This window comes from Macaca thibetana, chromosome 14 (assembly GCF_024542745.1).
Source record: "Macaca thibetana thibetana isolate TM-01 chromosome 14, ASM2454274v1, whole genome shotgun sequence".
In the NCBI taxonomy this organism is placed as follows: Eukaryota; Metazoa; Chordata; class Mammalia; order Primates; family Cercopithecidae; genus Macaca; species Macaca thibetana.
The window spans coordinates 409,664-430,416 of NC_065591.1; the positions used below are offsets into that span (position 1 = coordinate 409,664).

General features: G+C 58.0%; 1 protein-coding gene and 1 long non-coding RNA gene across 8 annotated transcripts in view; one reads left to right on the forward strand and one right to left on the reverse strand.

Annotated features, from left to right (window-relative positions):
• PHRF1 (PHD and ring finger domains 1) overlaps positions 1-20,753 on the forward strand; it is a 63,046-nt gene that overhangs the window by 11,646 nt on the left and 30,647 nt on the right. For 4 of the 7 annotated variants that reach the window (XM_050757840.1, XM_050757847.1, XM_050757841.1 and 1 more), the window contains exons 1-2: positions 12,192-12,328; positions 18,052-18,639. In XM_050757840.1, coding sequence (XP_050613797.1) covers positions 18,345-18,639 — 295 coding nt within the window. In that variant the 5' untranslated portion in view covers positions 12,192-12,328; positions 18,052-18,344. Of the gene's footprint in view, positions 1-12,191; positions 12,329-18,051; positions 18,640-20,753 lie in introns of those variants that run through there. The other 3 variants (XM_050757843.1, XM_050757844.1, XM_050757846.1) reach the window with 3 other exon arrangements.
• Positions 813-3,594, reverse strand: LOC126935889 (uncharacterized). The gene is made up of 2 exons (XR_007719333.1): positions 3,480-3,594; positions 813-3,001 (listed from the first exon to the last, which is right to left on the reverse strand). It is a non-coding gene; the product is annotated as an uncharacterized LOC126935889 (long non-coding RNA).

A 20,753-nucleotide genomic window follows, 5' to 3' on the forward strand; every position in this document is an offset into this window, starting at 1 on the left:
GGGACCCCTACACCTGGGTACAGCCATGGGTGGGACTGGGACAGAGGATGGGGATGCCCTAGGTCAGGGGTGTCCAATCTTTTGGCTTCCCGGGGCCACACTGGAAGAATTGTCTTGGGCCACACATGGAATACACTAATAGCTGATGAGCTTAAAGAAAAAATCGTTAAAAAAAATATTGCAATGATGGCCGGGCGCGGTGGCTCAAGCCTGTAATCCCAGCACTTTGGGAGGCCGAGGTGGGCGGATCACGAGGTCAGGAGATCGAGACCATCCTGGCTAACACGGTGAAACCCCGTCTCTATTAAGAAATACAAAAAACTAGCCGGGCGAGATGGCGGGCGCCTGTAGTCCCAGCTACTCGGGAGGCTGAGGCCGGAGAATGGCGTGAACCCGGGAGGCGGAGCTTACAGTGAGCTGAGATCCGGCCACTGCACTCCAGCCTGGGCGACAGAGCGAGACTCCGTCTCAAAAAAAAAAAAAAAAAAAAAAAATTGCAATGTTGGCCAGGCACAGTGGCTCATGCCTGTAATCCCAGCACTTTGGGAGGCCGAGGTGGGCGGATCACGAGGTCAGGAGATCGAGACCATCCTGGCTAACACAGTGAAACCCTGTCTCTACTAAAAATACAAAAAATTAGCTGGATGTGGTGGCAGGTACCTGTAGTCCCAGCTACTCAAGAGGCTGAGGCAGGAGAGTGGCGTGAACCCAGGAGGCAGAGCTTGCAGTGAACCCAAACTGGACCTCTGCACTCCAGCCTGGGTGATAGGTGGAGACTCAGTCTCAAAAAAAAAAAAAAAAAAAAACCTCACAATGTTTAAGAAAGTTTAGATTTGCGTTGGGCTGCATTCAAAGCCACTCCATGGGCCGACAGTTGGACAAGCTTGCCCTAGATCATGGGGTCTTTGTACTCTGAGAGTGGGCGAGTTTGGGATGGACTCAGCTTTCTCTTGGGTGGCCCTGGATCTGGGTCTGGTGCTGCCCCCTTTCTCTGGAGCAGACAAAGGGAACGAGGAAGTCCTGAACTTGGGCAGTGAAGCCATCCACAGGGCTTCCTAGAGGCCAGGACCACCAGGAGCTCACTGCTGTGCAGGTGCAACTCAGCTTGGTTATTTCCTGCCTGAGGCAGGGAACAGGGAATGCAGGGAGGCCAGGCAGCAGCGGAAGCCTCCAAACGCTGGCGTCAGCAAGCCGGAACCCCCACCTGACCTCACTCCTGTCTGCCCGGCTCACAGTCGCCTGTCCCTGGGAGGTCCTTGGGGGCCTGGACCTGCCTGACCTGTGGCCCCAGATGGAGCTAAGCCCAGGGTCACAAGGGGTGGAGCCTGGAATGCATAGGCCAAGTGAGTTGTGCCTGGGCAGCAGGCCTGGGGTCTGAGGGGCCTACTCCTCCATCCACAGCCCCCACTGACATTCTGGAGGGATGGTTGTACCTCTGTGACCAGCCCTCCACACTGTCACACAGGCCAGCAGGGGGCAATACCAGGTGCCATCCGGAGCCCACCCCCATGTCCTCCCGGGGGTCATGAGCTCTGCCCCACATGCCCCAGCCCCCCAATGGGAAGCAGGCATGGAGCTGGCAGAGCACGCAACGCGCTCTTCCTTTGTGTTTTTGAGGAACACCTGTTCCTTTTGAGGCCACTGCCTAGGTGCCCGTCCCTGGTCTGCTGCTGCTAGCTCTGATGAAGCTAACCGGCCTTCTTCCCCACCAAGAGGGTGTCCCAGCAGCCGCTTTGTTCCGGGGTGGGGAAGGCGGGGAGCATTCCTCCTCACTGGCTGTTTCATTTTTTATTTTTTGAGACAGAGTCTCTCTTGCCACTCAGACTGGAGTGCAGTGGCACAATCTTGTCTCGCTGCAATCTTCACCTCCCAGGTTCAAGTGATTCTCTTGCCTCAGCCTTCCAAGTAGCTGGGATTACAGGTGCCCACCACCATGCCCAGCTAATTTTTGTATTTTTAGTAGAGACGGGGTTTCGCCACGTTGCCCAGGCTGGTCTTGAACTCCTGATCTCAAGTGATCGATCACCTGCCTCCGCCTCCTGAAGCACTGGGATTACGGGCGTGAGCCACTGCGCCCGGCGTCTCACTGGCTGTTTCAGGTGAACCAAATCCCATGGCCCCAAAAAGTTGCCAGAATGCTTCAGATCACTCAGCAAACCTTTGAGTTGCTGAAAAGTTTACTTTTGAGTTTTAAACTATACTTTGAAAACTATATTGTGAACTGTGCTGACGTGAGGAAAGGCTGGGCTCCCTAAAATCATACAGTTCCACAGCAGGGCGGACCCAAGCCCAGCCAATCCCCAGGCGATGCAGGGCAGAGATCCCACCTGGTATAAGTATGGGCAGAGGGCAGAGCCCGGCTGTATCGAGGGGCAGTGCTGGCGCCCTTCTCGCCCAGAGTTCCTACTCATCCCTAGCACAGAAGTGCTCTGTAGGGCCAGCTGAGGACACCCTGGTTCACTGAGTGTGGCCCACAGTAAGTCACCGTCTGGCAGTAAGTCAGCTCTGCAGGTGTGGACCCCAAGGCCACACACAGCCTTTCCCAGGTGCAGGTCCTGCCAAGCCTTGGTACGCAGTGGTGACAGGCAACCCCGTCAGGACAGGGAGCTTCCAAAGACCAGTTCGAGTCCATGCCAGGCGTCCACTAAATCTGCCTCTCCCTCTCCAGCGAGTGGGTGCAGCCCTCAACTCCTGCAGACCTGGGGAGGGGGGGACAGGGCCTGTAGGCTCGGACTCGCCCTGGTCCTGATTTTCACAGTGGACTTCAGAAGGCAGGCTCAGCAGACAGGCCGCTGGAGGGTCCATGCGCCGATTCCTGCAGTGGCCCCACTGAAGCAGCAGACACACACAGAAGCACCAAATCCCTCACTCTCTTCCAGGAGGAAGTCCCCAGAGGTGGCCCTCAGGAGGATGGTCCTGTTGGTTCAAGATATGACCACAACACCTGTGCCTGCCCAGGGCCACCTTCGGCTGGGCAACAGGAACTCCGCACACCGGTACCCTGGACACACAAGGAAAACAAAGTTCCCTCCAAGAGGGTATCTAGCCCAGCCTCAGCCCCAGTAAGCGGAGGGCAGCAAAGCCCCCGAATGATTCCGCTTCCCCCCACCCGCCGTCCCTGGTGGCCAGACAGGCACACCCCGTCCACAGGGCACCCCCTCCCCACAGTGTCCAGCTGCCCTCGCGTCCCCGTGTGGCCGGTCGCCTGCCCGCCAGACCCGGGTCACGGGGCCAGGAGGGTCGCGCTGCCCAGGCACAGATCAGCCGCTGTCACACGCACAGTGGGTCTGGGGCAGCGCAGTGTGCGGTGGGCAGGGGCTGCCCTGCGCCTGGAGGGACTGCCGGGTGGGCGGGCGGAGGGATCGACCCCACCCCCGTCCCCTCCAACTTGGGCGTCCGAGCCCCGCCGCCCCTGCCCAGCCCGATCCCCCGCAGCCCCTGCGGGAGGGCGGCCTCTGAGGGGCGCCCCACCCGCTAACCTGGGATCCCTCGCGCGTCACCTGCGACCCCGGCGCGGGGTCGTCGCCGGCTCTCGGTCCAACTTCAGCTGCGGCCGCGGGCACCCTCGCGCCCCCTGCCCGCCCCGGGCCCAGCCGCCCCACGCCCAGCCCCGTATGCAAATGACATGGTCCCATAGCCAATGGCCGGCCGAGCCGGGCCCGCCCTACCGCAACGCAGCCAGTGGGCGCGAGGGGGATTCGCGACGCCCCGCCCACCGCCGCGCGGCCCTTCGCGGGCGAGGCTGGCGCGTTCTTTTCTGCACGTCGGCCCGGGGAGGGGCGGCACCTGCCGGGCGGGGCCTGCGGGGCGCCAGCTGCGAGGGCGCGGCGGGGCCAGGGCGGGTCCCCCAGCCTGGCGGATGGTATGGCCCGAGGTGGCCCTCCTCCCGCCTCGCGGTGGTACGGCCCGGGCTCGCGGGGCTTCTGGGCTGGGCGTAGGGCACAGCCTGGCGCCTGGTCCTCCGCCCGCGGTTGTGTGTGGGGCGGCAGGGCCGGCTGGGAGCTGCCCCTCTCCCAGCGGCGCGGTGGTACGACCCGGCCGCCTCCGTGCCCCGCACCCGCGTCCCGCGGGCCGCCCCCCCGACCCCGCTGGGTGCCCGGCTCACGTATCCCGGGCCGTGACCCGGGAGGGGCCTGCGCGAGCCCGAACACGGCGTCCTCGGGACGCACGCGCCATCCCCCGGGCGACCTGGGGTCCCCATACTACGCCCGGGACCGTCCGGCTGGCGAGGAGGGGGCTCTGGCTCTGCCTGTTGCCTGGCGACCCCCACGGGGCGCCCTTGGGGACTCTGGGTCCCTCCTGCGCGCTCTGTCTCCGCGGAAGCCTCTGGAGCCTGGAGCGGGTGCTGCACGGGGCTCGGGGGTCCTCGCAGCCCCGTGCCGGTCTTTTGCAGGGGCGAGGCGAGAATAGCCTGTCTGTGCCCTGAAAAGGTGTAAAATCGAAGGAGCCTTGACAGTTTGACCTTCGTTAGGACGCGCAGGGCCAGCTTCAGACCTGGAAGTATCGGACTCCGGGGTGAGGCCCCAAAGTGGCAGCCAAGGGAGATTTGGCCGCTGGTCCCCCTTGGCACTGTCACCCTGGTCCTCGGCCCGGGCTGCCCCCCTTCGGCTCCCTGGCCCTAAACTCACCGCCCTGCTCTTTGTCCTCCCCTGGCCCCATGACCTCCCTGCGTTGGCATCCGTGCAGGCCTAGGCTGCAGCCTGCTCGCTTCCCCAACCCCAGCACCGCTGGAGAAGTGCTGGGGCCCCAGGGAGGCTCTGACCCAGCCCATGTCCTCAGGGGCTTGAAGGCTGGGAACATAAATTCAGGTGCAGAGTCTGGGGTGACTGAGACATGATCAGCAAGACATGACCGAGGTCTTTCTGACCCCTTGACCCCTGGCCCCCAATAGAACCCAGTGGCTCCTTGCACCTCCGGCCGCCTGTGGATGGGGAAGGTGCCCAGAGGAGCCTGGAGCCACTCTGTTCTATTGGGGGTCAGAGGTCAGCAAGATCTCGATCGTGTGGGTCATGAAGGAGCCCCCAAGAGTGGGTGGGAGCCCTGAGAAGGCCCGTGTCTTCATGGCAGGGCAGAAGCTCCCAGGGCAGTCAGACTAGGGGACAAGAAGGGGCAAGAGGACAGGGCAGCTCCGTGTTCCTGTCGTGCCCTGCTGACATGAACCCACTTCTGCCGCAGTCCTGCCAATTTCACAGGCACCTTTTTTCACCATCTGTAGTGAGTGGGATGGTGCCCCCCGAAAAAGAGGATATATCCACATCCTAATACCCAGGCCCCCCAAATGTGCCCTCACTGGGAGAAAGTGTCTTTGCAGATGTCATTAAGGGAAGCATCTTGAAACGAGATCATCCTGGACTACCTGGGTGGGTCCTAAATCCAATGATCAGTGTGCTTAGAAGAGGGAAAACAGCCTGGGCACAGTGGCTCAAGCCTGTAATCCCAGCACTCTGGGAGGCTGAGGTGGGCAGATCACCTGAGGTCAAGAGTTTGAGACCAGCCTGGCCAACATAGTGAAACCCCATCTCTGCTAAAAATACCAAAAAATTAGCCAGGCGTGGTGGTGTGTGCTTGTAATCTCAGCTATTTGGCAGGCTGAGGCAGGAGAATCACTGGAACCCGGGAGGCTGGCAGTGAGCTGAGATCACGCCACTGCACTCCAGCTTAGGCAACATTGTAAGACTGTCTCAAACAAACAAACAAAAAACAAAAAAAGAGAGAAGGCTGGGTGCGGTGGCTCACGCCTATAATCCCAGCACTTTGGGAGGCCAAGGCGGGTGGATCACCTGAGATCAGGAGTTCAAGACTAGCCTGATCAACATGGAGAAACCCTGTCTCTACTAAAAATACAAAATTAGCCGGGTGTGGCGGCACATGCCTGTAATCCCAGCTACTTGGGAAGCTGAGACAGGAGAATCGCTTGAACCTGGGAGGCGGAGTTCGTGGTGAGCTGAGATTGCACCATTGCACTCTAGCCTGGGCAACAGAACAAGACTCCATCACAAAAAAAAAAGAAAGGCCGGGCACAGTGACTCACGCCTGTAATCCCAGCATTTTGGGAGGCCGAGGCGGGTGGATCACGAGGTCAGGAGATAGAGACCATCCTGGCTAACACGGTGAAACCCTGTCTCTACTAAAAATACAAAAAAATTAGCCAGGCGTGGTGGCAGGTGCCTGTAGTCCCAGCTACTCAGGAGGCTGAGGCGGGAGAATGGTGTGAACCCAGGAGGCGGAGCTTGCAGTGAGCCGAGATGGTGCCACTGCACTCCAGCCTGGGTGACAGAGCGAGACTCTGTCTCTAAAAAAATAAACAGGCCGGGCGCGGTGGCTCAACCCTGTAATACCAGCACTTTGCGAGGCCGAGACGGGCGGATCACAAGGTCAGGAGATCGAGACCATCCTGGCTAACACAGTGAAACCCCGTCTCTACTAAAAAATACAAAAAAACTAGCCGGGCGAGGTGGCGGGCGCCTGTAGTCCCAGCTACTCCGGAGGCTGAGGCAGGAGAATGGTGCAAACCCGGGAGGCGGAGCTTGCAGTGAGCTGAGATCCGGCCACTGCACTCCAGCCTGGGCGACAGAGCGAGACTCCGTCTCAAAAAAAAAAAAAAAAAAAAGGCCGGGCGCGGTGGCTCAAGCCTGTAATCCCAGCACTTTGGGAGGCCAAGACGGGCGGATCACGAGGTCAGCAGATCGAGACCATCCTGGGTAACCCGGTGAAACCTCGTCTCTACTAAAAATACAAAAAAACTAGCCGGGCGAGGTGGTGGGCGCCTGTAGTCCCAGCTACTCCGGAGGCTGAGGCAGGAGAATGGCGTGAACCCGGGAGGCGGAGCTTGCAGTGAGCTGAGATCCGGCCACTGCACTCCAGCCTGGGTGACAGAGCGAGACTCCGTCTCAAAAAAAAAAAAAGAAAAAAGAAAAAAACAGAAAAAAAGAGACACATACACAGAGGGAGGCCATAGGAAGTTATAGCCAAGGAACGCCTGGAGACGAAGCTGGAAGAGGAAGGACCTCCCCAGATCCTCAACAGGGAGCATGGCCCTTCCAGCCTGGATCTCAGACTTCTGGCTTCCAGACTGAGAGAATGCCTTTCTGTTGTCTAAGGCCCCTGGTTTGTGGCCGTTTGATATGACAGCCCTGGGACACACAGACATCTGCCTTCACTAGATACAAAATGCAGCCCTGCCCATCCCTCCCCCAGCTCTGAGAGGTTTGACTCTTTGTTCTCACCCCACCCACCTCCTCCAGCCACCCCTGCCCCCGCCTCCCCCAGGCATCCACCTGGCTCTGGGGCCCCCTGTTGCAGGGGGGGGGTGGGATGAGTATCGGTAGGGGCGATGATGGAGCTCACTGCCCACCAAGCCCTGTATGTGCACACAGACCTGATGGCGGGGTAGGGGGCAGGGGTGGGAAAGGGCTGGACTGGGCCCTCCGGGAGAAGCTGGCCTGGGCTGGACAGAAGCAAGGGAGCTCCCAGCCCAGCTCCATCCTCCCTGGGCACACCAGGAGCATGCACGCCATGCTTGTGTCTGCAAGGGGCACGGGCAGCACATGGCAGCATTGACTAGCAATCCGGCCAGAGCCTCAGTGTGCGGGTCTGTGTGAGGCTGTGTGGGCAGAATGCACGTGTGTGCACACTGACACTAGCAGGTGATGGGGTGGTTGGGGGTGACCTGTCCGTGTGCAGGGCAGGTGCTGTATGCGGGAGGTGTCTGCCTGCTGGTGTGTGAGGCATCTATCCATGTATGAGCAGGTAAGGAGTCATTTTGTGTCAGGACAGTGTGTGTGTGTGGGGGGTGGGAATCAGTAGGTTGGAGGTATAGGTATGTGCCCGTGCTCTCAAGAAGCACCACCTATGCACAGTTTAGGCCTAGTTTGGCTCTGGGCAGCTGCCTGGGGATACTTCTCACACCTGAGCCTGAGTGTTACCTGGCATACCTGGGTTGGTTGTGCACTGACCAAGGATTATGCTCACTGAGGACGTCCTTCGTGTCTCCATGTGGATGCATGTGTTTATTTTTGAGACAGAGTCTCGCTCTATCGCCCAGGCTGGAGTGCAGTGGTGCAATCTTGGCTCACTGTAACCCCTGCCTCCCAGGTTCACAGCATTCTCCTGCCTCATCCTCCCAAGTAGCTCGGACTATAGGCACACATAACCATGCCCAGCTAATTTTTGTATTTTTAGTAGAGATGGGGTTTCACCGTGTTAGCCAGGTTGATCTCCAACTCCTGACCTCAGGTGGTCCTCCTGCCTCAGCCTCCCAAAGTGCTGGGATTGCAGGTGTGAGCCACTGCACCTGGCCCTATTGTTTTTTTTTTTTTTGAGACGGAGTCTCGCTCTGTCGCCCAGGCTGGAGTGCAGTGGCCGGATCTCAGCTCACTGCAAGCTCCGCCTCTTGGGTTTATGCCATTCTCCTGCCTCAGCCTCCCGAGTAGCTGGGACTACAGGCGCCCGCCACCTCGCCCGGCTAGTTTTTTGTATTTTTTTTAGTAGAGACGGGGTTTCACCGTGTTAGCTAGGATGGTCTCGATCTCCTGACCTTGTGATCCGCCCTCTCGGCCTCCCAAAGTGCTGGGATTACAGAAGTGAGCCACCGCGCCCGGCCGGCTCTATTGTTTTTAAGACAGGGTCTCACTCTGTTGCCCAGGCTGCAGTGCAGTGATGCCATCACGGTTCACTGCAGTCTCAGCCTCCTGGTCTCAAGCAATTCTCCCACCTCAGCCTGCCGAGTAGGTGGGACTACCGGTGTGCACTACCGTCTCAGGCTAATTTTTAAAAAATTTTTTGTAGAGAGGAAATCTCACCACGTTGCCCATGTTGGAACTCCTGGGCTCAAGTGATCCTCCCGCTGTGGCCTCCCAAAGTGCTGGGATAACATGGCGAGTGCCACGGTGCCTGGCCTGGGTGCGTGTGTTTATTATGACAATTACCAGCAGTCCCCCAGGTGGCCTGTCCTCCTTCCCAGGAGCCTCGGCGTGTCTGTGGATACCCCTGCATCTAGTGTCCAGCAGGCAGACACATGGCACATGCAAAGGTAGGGGAGGTGCCTGGTGCAAGGCAGAGGGCGGTCCCTCAGCCCGCTGACCACACGGGACCCCACCTGAGGCGTACCCATCTTGTCCTCACAATGACCGAAGAGGTAGCCATGAGCACCCACATTCCTGTTTCACAGCCAAGGACACAGAGGCACACAGAGGTTGAGAAACTGAGACTGAAGTGTGTGAGTTCAGGAGGCTGGCCTGGGTGACCGCCGTGACACCCAGCCCCTCTGGCCCACCAAGAGTAGATTGCTCCAGAGTCCTCCGCAGTCTCTTCGGCACCATCCACTCCTCCTTCCTTCAGGGGCATTTTCAGAACCCATAAGTGCCTGGTATTTCTCTCATTGCAAACAGAAAACTGTGGGCGAAATATTACTTAGGTGCCAAGGCAAGAGACTGAAGGCACAAACTGTTTCAGTATAATAAAGAAAAGAGAATAAGAATAGTCATAATACAAATTACATATAAAGATGATTATGGACAATTATCAATCATTATTATAAACATTATTAACCATTAGCTTTTAATATTACTCTTTGTTGCATTACTAATATAACCTAGGAATAACCGACGGGCCTAGGGTCAGGTGCTGAAGGGACATCCTGAGAAGTGACATAGAAGGCAAGAGGTGAGCCCTCTGTCACGCCCGCATAAGGGCCGCGTGAGGGCTCCTTGGTCAAGCGGTAACGCCAGTGTCTGGGAAGACACCCGTTACTTAGCAGACCGCGAAAGGGAGTCTCCTTTCCTTGGAGGAGTCGGGGAACACTGCTCCACCGGCTTCTTGTGGAAGGCTGGATATTATCCAGGCCTGTGTGTAGTCACCCGGAGGCCTAAACCCCTCCCTGTGGCGCTGTGCTTCAGTGGTCACACTCCTCGTCCACTTTCATGTTCCTCCCGTACTCCTGGTTCCTCTTTGAAGTTCGTAGTAGATAGCGATAGAAAACATAGTGAAAGTTTTAAAGTCTTTGATCTTTCTCATAAGTGCATTGAAGAAAACGCCGATGTATGCTGCCTTCTCTCTGTGCTTCGGCTACCTAAAACGGAAGGGCCCCCTGTCCTATGAGCACAGGACTTACTTCACCTTATCACTTAGAAGATCCACCCTCCTCACCCCGCCCCCCTTGTATGCAATAAATATCAGCGCACCCAGCCATTCAGGGCCACCGCTGGTCTCTGCGTCTTGATGGTAGTGGTCCCCGGGGCCCAGCTGCTTTCTCTTTCTCTCTCTGTCTTGTGTCTTTATTTATTACAATCTTTCCGCACACGCGGAGAACACTCACTAAGCCCCCGTAGGACTGGACCCTACAGAAAACCACACCCCTCTCTTGCCCTGCTCCTCAGTTACCTCCACCTTTACCTTCCCCTTTGCAGTAAATCGACCTGAAAGAGAAGCTGGTGTTCACAGCCCCGCGCGCTCTCTGCTCACTCTCCAAACTCCAGCCCCTGGCCCCAGCGCCGCCGGCCCTCGGTGAATGGCAGCGACCCACCCTGCTGCACCCAGGCTCCCTCCCTCCCTCGGATGTGTGTGCAAGCCCTCCCTGGCCTCCAGAAGCCCCTCTCCTGGTTTTTCCTCCAGCCCTCCACCCTTAGCACCCCTGTGCTCCTTCTGGTCTCCTTTGCAGATTCCAAACCTCTTCAAGTTGGAGTCCCAGGGTTCAGGCCTTGGTCCTCAGGCACACCCCACATGCGATTCCCACATATTCCTCTTCATCCAGCGCAGCAGCCTCTGCCCACTCCATCTCTGGCACGTCCCATTCCCCCAGGGGCGCTAGATAAAGGGACACCTGCGGACACACACGCTGAGGCTCCTGGGAAGGAGGACCGACCGCCTGAGGTCAGCTTGGGCCCCCCCACCCCACCATCTGTCGCTGCTCCTCGGGAGCTGCTGGTAGTTGTCGTAATAAACACGGAACCCACGATGAAACGTGAAGACGCTCCTCAGTGAGCATCCTTGGGCAGTGCACAACCTCCCCAGCCATGCCAGCCCGCGCTCAGGCCTCCCCCGTCTTCCCCATCTCTCCGGCGTCGGTTCTCAAGCTCGTCCTTCCCCGCCTCATTCCTCCAAAAGTCCTCAGCAAATCCTGGCAACTCCGCCTTCAGCATCTACCGGGAGCGGGCACCTCCCACACCCGGGCCCCAGCCCCGGCAGCCCCTGCACCGGGCGCCCGCGGGTCTCTGGCGCCCGCTCTGGACGCCTCCCCAGCGCTCCCCGCAGCGGCCAGGGGGTCTCGCGAGCCTGCGCCTGCTCGGGACCCCCAGAGCCTCCCCGGGTGCGCTGCAGCCACGCGGGCCTGCGTCCCGAGGCCCGTACGGCTTCTGCGCGACATCCTCAGGGCCACCCGGCGCCAAATCCACACGGGACGGCACGGCCGCGTCCTGCCGAGCCCGCCTAGTTCGCCAGCGCGCACGTTTCACCGCGCTTGCTGCGGGACGGACAGACGTGTGGCTAGGTTGGAATAACCGGCTCACTGAAGGCTCCCGCAGTGTTTGGTCAGAGGAGCGCGGCGCTAGTAGCAGCGGACGCCAGGACAGCCCTCCCCAGTGCTCCGGCCGCGCGCGGGCCTGCGAAGGGGCTGCGGGCAGGGGGCGGGGTTGCAGTGCGGGGGCGGGGCTGCGAGGGTGGGGCGGGGCTGCGGAGCCCCGGGCGCCAGACTGGGCTGCGAGGGTGGGGGCGGGGCCGTGGGGCTGCGGGCCCGAGGCGGGGCGGGGCTGCGGGCGTGGGGGCGGAGCTGAGGGCGCGGAGTGGGGCGGGGCTGAGGGTGTGGGGGCGGGGCTACTGCGTGGGGGCGGGGTGGGGCTGCGGGCCCGAGGAGAGACAGGGCTGCGGGCGTGGGGGCGGAGCTGACGTACAGGAAGCAGCTCCCATTCGCTCTGGGCGGTGGGCGGAGATCCGGGCGGTACCAGCTGTCCCGGCCGCGGGGGAGGAGGGCCTCGACCAGCCCACGGTCGGGGGTTAAACAGTACGAGCTTTTCCAGGATACTGATCTCTCCGGGCAGCAGTCCTGCATTAAACAGTGTTTCCAAGGTGGAAGGGAAACCGTTTAAACGCCTCGAGATCCCTGGCTGCAGGGAGTGGTACCTTCCTCATTTCAGCCATTTATTTCCCGCTCTGGTCCCAGTGGTTCCAGTCAACGGGCGGGACGGGACGCAGGGGCCCGGAAGAGGCGCCGTGCACTTCCGGGTCGAAGAGCGCACGGCGGCGGCGGCTGCGGCCGGGCCGGGCCTAGTAGCGACTCTCGGTCGGGCAGCGGCGGCGAGCCCTCAGGAGCGGCTGCGGGACGCGAGGTTTCCGGGTACGTGCGGCGGCCGCGCCGGCCCTGGGGTCCCTGCTCCTCCGGGCCGCGGGCCGCCTGTGGGCGCCACGCGCTTTGTCTGCGGCCTGCACCGTGGGGCGAGGCCTGCTCCGCGCTGGCCGCGGGCCGGGAGGGCGGGCGGGTGCGCGCGCTGGGAGGCCCCGCCGAGACTGGGAGGCCCGTGGCCTGCGGGCGGACGTCCGGGGCTTGCGGGGACGCGGCGGGAGCCCACCTGCCTCGCCCCGTGGCACCCACGCGCGTGCCCCCTGCGAGTCCGCCCTGCCGCGTTTGGAAGAGCGCTGTGACTTCGCTGCCTTGTTGCCAGCCTCTGTGCGTGGTTGCCTTCATGGGCTTCGAGCCTTGTCTGCATGTCCACAGGCCCGTGTGGCTGGCGGTTTTCCTATTCCTTAACTCTTGCAGTTCTCACAACAGCCCCTCTGGAGTAGGCATTGTTCCCGTTTTACCGATGAGGGGATTGGAGCCCAGAAAGACTAAGTAACTGGCCCTCGCCACACAGTCGGGGAGGGGCAGAGCCGGCGGCCGGGTCCGCGCCAGCCCCGACTCCGACCGTGCTCTTTTTGACGCTGCTTGTGTTACCCCTTCTTTGGAGTTTCCGCGCTTTACTTGTTTCGACAACAGCAGAACAGCAGTCAGCTGGGTGAACCACATTGTGGCCTGTGGTCACTGGACAGGCTCTGAAGCTGAGCTGAGGTTTGACTTCGGGGTTGGCATACTTGACCTCTCTCCTGGACCACCCGGTTTTCTTTCTTATGGGAAGAATGTTAAGTCAGAGTACTAGTGGATGGATGACGCCTCAGCATCATGGCTACGACAAGCCTGGCCATGGCCCTCAGCAGCGCTGTGTTCATCCCAGGCCCGCGGAGACCTTTGTTCATACCTGACTCTTTGACTATCATTGCAGTTTACAGTTTTGAGGTCTCCTAGCTGATACAGCAAATGGTGAATACAAGAATAAAAGTTGGCCTGAGTTGAGATGTTGGACTTGGCTGCAGGCTTGTTCAGTGCCTGAGATGGGCACTCAGGTTCCAGGACTGGCATGGAAAGGGATTGCAGGCACCCCAGACACCAAAGGCCCTTTTCATTCCTCAGTAACAATTGGGACTGCCAGTGCGTTGGTTCCCCTGAATTCGAAGAGAGAGAGAAATAGCGTTTCCGGTTTTCTTTTCCCCTTTAATCCCCCAATCTGGAGTCTAAGCAGGAGAGCCACAGTGGTCCCTCCACCCCAGAGCTCTGCTAGCCCAGCCAAAGGTGGCCAACAGCTGGGAAGGGCTGTGGTCTTTTCTGCGGAAATGGCTTCCTGGCCTGTGGCCTGGGACATGGCAGAGGTGGATATGGGGAAGGGAAGATGTGGAGTTGGGGCTGCTGGTGCAACCAGGAGGTCCTAAACTAGGGGTTCCCATTAACCCGCATCCTGACTGCAGGGTTCTTGGTGGTCCCAAAATGTCTTGTTTCTGGTAGTTGTGCTGGAGGGTATCTGCAGAGACTTCCTGGGTTATTTTCTCGTCTTTGGCACTAGTTACTGTTGTGGGATACCCAGGAAAGGATGTTGTTCAGCCTCACATAACCTGAACCTTCCTGCTGCTGTGGTGGAGGATTGTAAGAGGCCCATGGAGGCTTCCCTCACCAGCTGTGGTAAAGTTCAAAGGCCTCAGGACTTAGCCCCACAGGTACACGGACTCGCAGAGTTCAGCCTCTTTCCTGAGCTGGTATTTCTGGCGAGCTCCTATGTGCCAAACCCCACATGGCCTCACTGGTCTCTTCTGGCAGCCCTGGGGCAGGCCCAGCCATTGCCTGTCGCCCTTCCTAACCCTTGGAGGTGGTCCTCAATCTCAGTGCATCAAGGGAGAAGCCAGGAGCTATTTGTTCACATATTATGGCTCACTGCAGCCTCAACCTCCTGGAGTGAAGTGATCTTTGCACCTCAGACTCCCAAGTAGCTGAGACTACAGGCGGTTTCCACCACACCTAGCTGGTTTTTAAATTTTTTTGTAGAGACAGGGTTTCGCCATGTTGCCCAGGCTGGTCTCCTAACTCGCAGGCTCAAGTGATCTGCCTGCCTCGGCCTCCCAAAGTGCTTGGGTTACAGGCGTGAGCCACCGCACCCGGCTAATTCACTTTTTTTTTTTTTTTTTTTTTTTAAGGAGACAGAGTCTCGCTCTGTCACCCAGGCTGGAGTGTAGTGGCACGATCTCAGCTCACTGCAACCTCTGCCTGCCAGGTTTAAGCAATTCTCCTGCCTCAGCCTCCCGAGTGGCTGGGACTCAGGCGCATGCCACCACGCCCAGTTCATTTTTTGTATTTTGGTAGAGATGGGGTTTCATTGTGTTGCCTAGGCTGGTCTCGAAGTCCTGAGCTCAGGCAATCTGCCCGTCTTGGCCTCCGAAAGTGTTAGGATGACAGGCATGAGCCACCGCGCCCGGCTGCCGATTCACTTTTTTTTTTTGAGACGGGAGTCTCGCTGTGTCGCCCAGGCTGGAGTGCAGTGGTATGATCTCCACTCACTGCAAGCTCCACCTCCCGGGTTCATGCCATTCTCCTGCCTCAGCCTCCTGAGTAGCTGGGACTACAGGCACCTGCCACAGCGCCCGGCTAGTCTTTTGTATTTTTAGTAGAGACAGGGTTTCACCGTGTTAGCCAGGATGGTCTCCATCTCCTGACCTCGTGATCCGCCCACCTCTGCCTCCCAAAGTGCTGGGATTACAGGCGTGAGCCCCCGCGCCTGGCCCGATTCACATTTTTTACTTTCTGTGTGAAATACATCATCAGAGTGAGGATTTTTGCACTCGGAGTAGTTGGACCCTGGGACTCCCCCCAGCCCTGCTCTGTTGTCTCTTAGGTGGTCTCCTTGAAGTGCTCCCTGGTAGATTCATGTGAGAGAATCTGCCTCCCTCTTTCAGGTATGTTTCTCCAGGGCAGGGACTGCATTCACCTTGTGCTGCACAACGTAGGGGCGCAGGGTAGGTGTTGTAGCAGGCGTCCCAGGAGGATGTGGGGTCCGTTGTTAGGGTGGTCACAGCTATTGCCAGGGAGTTAAGGTCCTCTTAGCTGCGGCCTGAGAGCTACGGCCACTCTAGGTCTCAGTGCACGCCATGGGAGAGGGGTCACCCTCCTGTGTGGGCCGTGGCCCTTGTGTGTCTCTGAATGGAAGAGGGGTCACCCTCCTGGATGGGCCGTGGCCCTTGTGTGTCTTTCAGAGCCGGTGTCTCTAGGATTCAGACGCAGGACAAGCAGGGCGTCTCTGTGGAGTTGCTGGGTCCACCAAGCAGCAGGGCTGCAGACTCCCTTGAGCGGGGATCATGGCCAGTTGTCTTCACCTTAGGGCAGCAGGTAGAAGAAAGGTCAATTACTGATTTGGCAAAACCACTTCCACAATTGCTGTTTCCAGGCGGTAGTCACATATGGCAGTTGACAGTTCGGTGGAGTTGACATTCATCACTATTTTAGAAGGCATCATCTTAGAATCTAGGGTTGGCCGGGTGCAGTGGCTCATGCCTGTAATCCCGGCACTCTGGGAGGCCGAGGCGGGTGGATCATGAGGTCAGGAGATCGAGACCATCCTGGCTAACACAGTGAAACCCCGTCTCTACTGAAAAATACAAAAAAAAATTAGCCGGGCGCAGTGGCGGGCGCCTGTGGTCCCAGCTACTCGGGAGGCTGAGGCAGGAGAATGGCGTGAACCTGGGAGGCGGAGCTTGCAGTGAGCCGAGATCTTGCCACTGCACTCCAGCACTCCAACCTGGGCGACAGAGCAAGACTCCATCTCAAAAAAAAAAGAATCTAGGGTTTTGCACGGTCTTGTCAGATGGGAAGTGAGGCCGTCCTGCTCTCTGAGCCTTAACCCCATTAGGGATTGTTGTCCAGGGGTGTTCGGACAGCAGTGGCGGTGACAGCCCCTTTCCCCAGTTGCTGTGGTACATGTGCAACCCGCGGTGGTGGCAGGAGCTGAGCTCCAATGCGAGGAGGCCCTGAGCTCGAGGGCCCCTGGCTGTGGCCCCCCACTTCCTGGCCTCTTGTGCGATGCGCTTTCGTCTGACCATGGATGGAGCTTGGACCTGGTGGGGAAACAGTGCTGCAGGGCCGGCTTCACTGCCTCGCTGGATTCCTGGCTCACTCTCCTAGTCGAGAGACCTTTCCTCCCAGGGTCGCCTGGGAAACAAGGTGAATAGCACTGATGAGAAATGAACCACGTGCGCGCATCTCATTCCTTATCTGGGACCAAAGTTTGAGGCCCTGGTGTGGAAGGAGGAGCGTGTCCAGCTAGATTTCCCAAGGCTTTGTACGGTGTCCTGTGTAGCTTCACAGTGACCTTGCACAGTGGGAAGGGCAGGGGTCCTGGCTGATGGGTTAGTGCCTTGAGCAAGTGGCTTTGGGAGCCGAGGGGTGGGCCTGGCCTCTGTGCCTTCTGCCTCCTCAGCTCTGGGTACCACCGGGGACTCAGCAACACCCTGGTGGATGGGGTTGGGGTGCGGTCAGAGGAGCCTCCGGGCCTCCCGACACTGGCCAGCCTTGGCAGGGAGAGCACCCTGTGTGTCACCGAGCCCCCTCTTGTGCCCAGCTGATAAAGCCCGGCTGTGCCTCAGCTCAGGATGAGGCCATTTTGTTTGTATATGGTGTTGCGATTCCTCAGGAGTGTTGCAGTTCACTGGTCAGTGACCTTTTTTTTTTTTTTTTTGAGATGGAGTTTCACTCTTACTGCCCAGGTTGAAGTGCAGTGGTGCGATCTCAGCTCACCGCAGCCCCCTCCTCCCGGGTTCAAGCAATTCTTTTGCCTCAGCCTCCTGAGTTGCTGGGATTATAGGTGCCCACCACCACACCCAGCTAATTTTACTTTTTTTTTTCAGATGGAGTCTTGCTCTGTTGCCCAGGCTGGAGTGCAGTAGCACAATCTCAGCTCACTGCAACCTCTGCCTCCCAGGTGCAAGTGATTCTCCTGCCTCAGCTTCCCCAGTAGCCGGGATTACAGGCACCTGCCACTACGCCCGGCTAATTTTTATATTTTTAGCAGAGACAGGGTTTCATCATGCTGACCAGGCTTGGTCTCAAACTCCCGACCTCAGGTGATCCACCCACCTCGGCTTCTCAAAGTGCTGGGGTTACAGGTGTGAGCCACTGCACCCGGCCGACCTATTTTTTTTTTTTTTTTTTTGAGACGGAGTCTTGGTCTGTCGCCCAGGCTGGAGTGCAGTGGCGCCATCTCGGCTCACTGCAAGCTCCGCCTCCCGGGTTCACGCCATTCTCCTGCCTCAGCCTCCCGAGTAGCTGGGACTACAGGCGCCCACAACCGCGCCCGGCTAATTTTTTGTATTTTTAGTAGAGACGGGGTTTCACCGTGGTCTCGATCTCCTGACCTTGTGATCCGCCCGCCTCGGCCTCCCAAAGTGCTGGGATTACAGGCGTGAGCCACCGCGCCCGGCCTTTTTTTTTTTTTTTTTTTTTAGTTAAAAACAATTTTTTTTTTTTTCCTGGCCGGGTGCAGTGGCCAGCTGGGATGTGGCTTCTCAGGTAGCTCTGTAAATGTGAATTGTGTGCAAGGCTTACTGGTGAGGGTTGTTCTGTGTGTGATGTCTTAGGGCTCACCCTCCACGTGCTGTGGCGGTGGATGTGACACTGGGATGCGGCCTGTGGGGAGAGGTCATCGCTCTTCAGAGGGCTCTTTGCAGCCTGGGACAGTTTCGAAGTTTCCCGGCTCTGGTTTCTTTCAGAGCTGAGCTCAATGTGCAGCAATGGATGACGACAGCCTGGATGAGCTTGTGGCCCGGAGCCCGGGGCCGGATGGACACCCACAGGTCGGCCTTGCGGACCCGGCAGGTGACTTTGGTGAGCTGCCCAGTGCCGGGTAGGGGCGTCCCCAGGAGGAGCAGGGTGCCTGGTGTTTTCCTGTGGAGGTCGTCTGTGTGTGTCGCTTGTCAACTTTCAGTCTAAAAAAAATTATCCTTTGATTTTAAATTGTGGAAGTAGTGTATTCTTTTGTCTTATTTTTAATGCAAAAACACAAATGTTGAACGAAAGAATGTTCCCTTTCCCTGCGTGTGCCCCCACCTTGCCAGCCCTGGGAAAGCTGTTAGCCGTTTGGCAGGTGCTCCTGATGCCTCTATGCCTGTGCAAAGCTACCTGCTCTCTGCTGCATGGTCTTGACGCCCCTGCGGCTTGTGTCTCACCCTGTTGTCTAGACGAAAGCAGCGAGGGCAGCAGTGGGGACTCCGGGGATGACAGCGACAGCGAGCACGGAGATGGCACAGACGGAGAAGATGAGGGGGCGTCTGAGGAGGAAGACCTGGAAGACAGATCTGGTGAGACAGCTGGTGTTCACGCCGGCTTCTGTGTTTCCTCTTGTCATGGTGGGGGCAGCCTTTTATAACACATCCTCCGTGAGAATGCTGTCCTCACCACAGCTGGCCCCGTCCCCATGGTCATCTGCAGTGAGGTCTCGTCTTCAGCTGTAATGACGGCTTACTTTATTTGTGGTCTTTTTTTTTTTTTTTAAGACGGAATTTTGCTCTGTCACCGAGGCTGGAGTGCAGTGGTGTGATCTCAGCCCACTGCAAGCTCCGCCTCCCGAGTTCAGGCCATTCTTCTGCCTCAGCCTTCCGAGTAGCTGGGACTACAGGTACCCGCCACCACACCTGGCTAATTTTTTGTATTTTTAGTAGAGATGGGGTTTCACCACGTTAGCCAGGATGGTCTTGATCTGCTGACCTTGTGATCCGCCTGCCTTGGCCTCCTAAAGTGCTGGGAATACAGGTGTGAGCCACCGCACCCAGCGTTTTTTTGTTTGTTTGTTTTTTTGAGACGGTGTCTTGCTCTGTTGCCTAGGCTGGAGTGCAGTGGTTCAATCTCAGCTCACTGCAACTTCCGCCTCTTGGGCTCAAGCAGTTCTCCTGCCTCAGCTTCCCGAGGAGCCGGGATTACGGGCGCCTGCCACCACGCCTGACTAATTTTTGTATTTTTAGTAGAGACGGGATTTCACCATGTTGGCCAGGCTGATCTCGAACTCCTGACCTCGTGATCCGCCCGCCTCAGTCTCCCAGTGCTGGGATTCCAGGTGTGAGCCACCGTGCCCGGCTGTGGTCCTTCATTTTGAAGTTCAGTTTGACAACGTAGTAGGTCTCTTCTCTGTTGAGGGCAAAAAATTAAAATGTCTAAGAACACTGAACAACATCATCTGTGATGTTTTTGGAGAGAATGTAACCGAACTGGAATTCCCCATGGAAGGAGCAGCAAGATCTTGGCAACCGCCTGCCCCTCACACCCCGACAAAGGCATGCCGTCATCACCTAGGTACAGGATGGGTTTAGCGTGACCCGGGGTTTGCCATGACTGGGGACCTCCTGACCCGCTTGTGGTTCATACTGTCATCTGAACAGAACTCCTAATAACTGACAGATGCATTGTGCGATTTTATGATTTTATTAAGAAATTCTATATTAAAAAAATACATTTAAGGCCGGGCGCGGTGGCTCACGCCTGTAATCCCAGCCCTTTGGGAGGCCGAGGCGGGCGGATCACAAGGTCAGGAGATCGAGACCACGGTGAAACCCCGTCTCTACTAAAAATACAAAAAATTAGCCGGGCGCGGTGGCGGGCGCCTGTAGTCCCAGCTACTCAGGAGGCTGAGGCAGGAGAATGGCGTAAACCCAGGAGGCGGAGCTTGCAGTGAGCCGAGATCGCGCCACTGCACTCCAGCCTGGGCGACAGAGCGAGACTCCGTCTCAAAAAACAAAAAAAAAAAACAAAAAAAACAAACAAACAAAAAAAAGAAATTCAGGCCAGGCGCAGTGGCTCAGGCCTGTAATCCCAGCACTTCAGGAGGCCAAGGCAGGTGGATCACCTGAGGTTAGGAGTTCGAGACCAGCCTGGCCAACATGGTGAAACCCCATCTCTGCTAAAAACACAGAAAATTAGCCTGGTGTGGTGGCACACACCTGTAATCCCAGCTGCTCGGGAGGATGAGGCAGGAGAATGGCTTGAACCTGGGAGGCAGAGGTTGCAGTGAGTAGAGATTGTGCCATTGCACTCCAGCCTGAGCGATAGAGTAAGATTCCATCTCAAAGGAAGAAAGAGAAATTCTGGCTGGCTAGGCACGGTGCTCACGCCTGTAAGCCCAGCACTTTGGGAACGTGAAGCAGGTGGATTGCTTGAGCTCAGGAGTTCAAGACCAGCCTGGACAACATAGCAAGACCTCATCTCTACAAAAAATACAAAAATTGACCAGGAGCAGGGGCTCATGCCTGTAATCCCAGCACTTTGGGAGGCCAAGGTGGGCAGATCACGAGGTCAGGAGATCGAGACCATCCTGCCTAACATGGTAAAACCCCGTCTCTACTAAAAATACAAAAAAATTGGCTGGGCGCGGTGGCTCACGCCTGTAATCCCAGCACTTTGGGAGGCTAAGGCGGGCAGATCA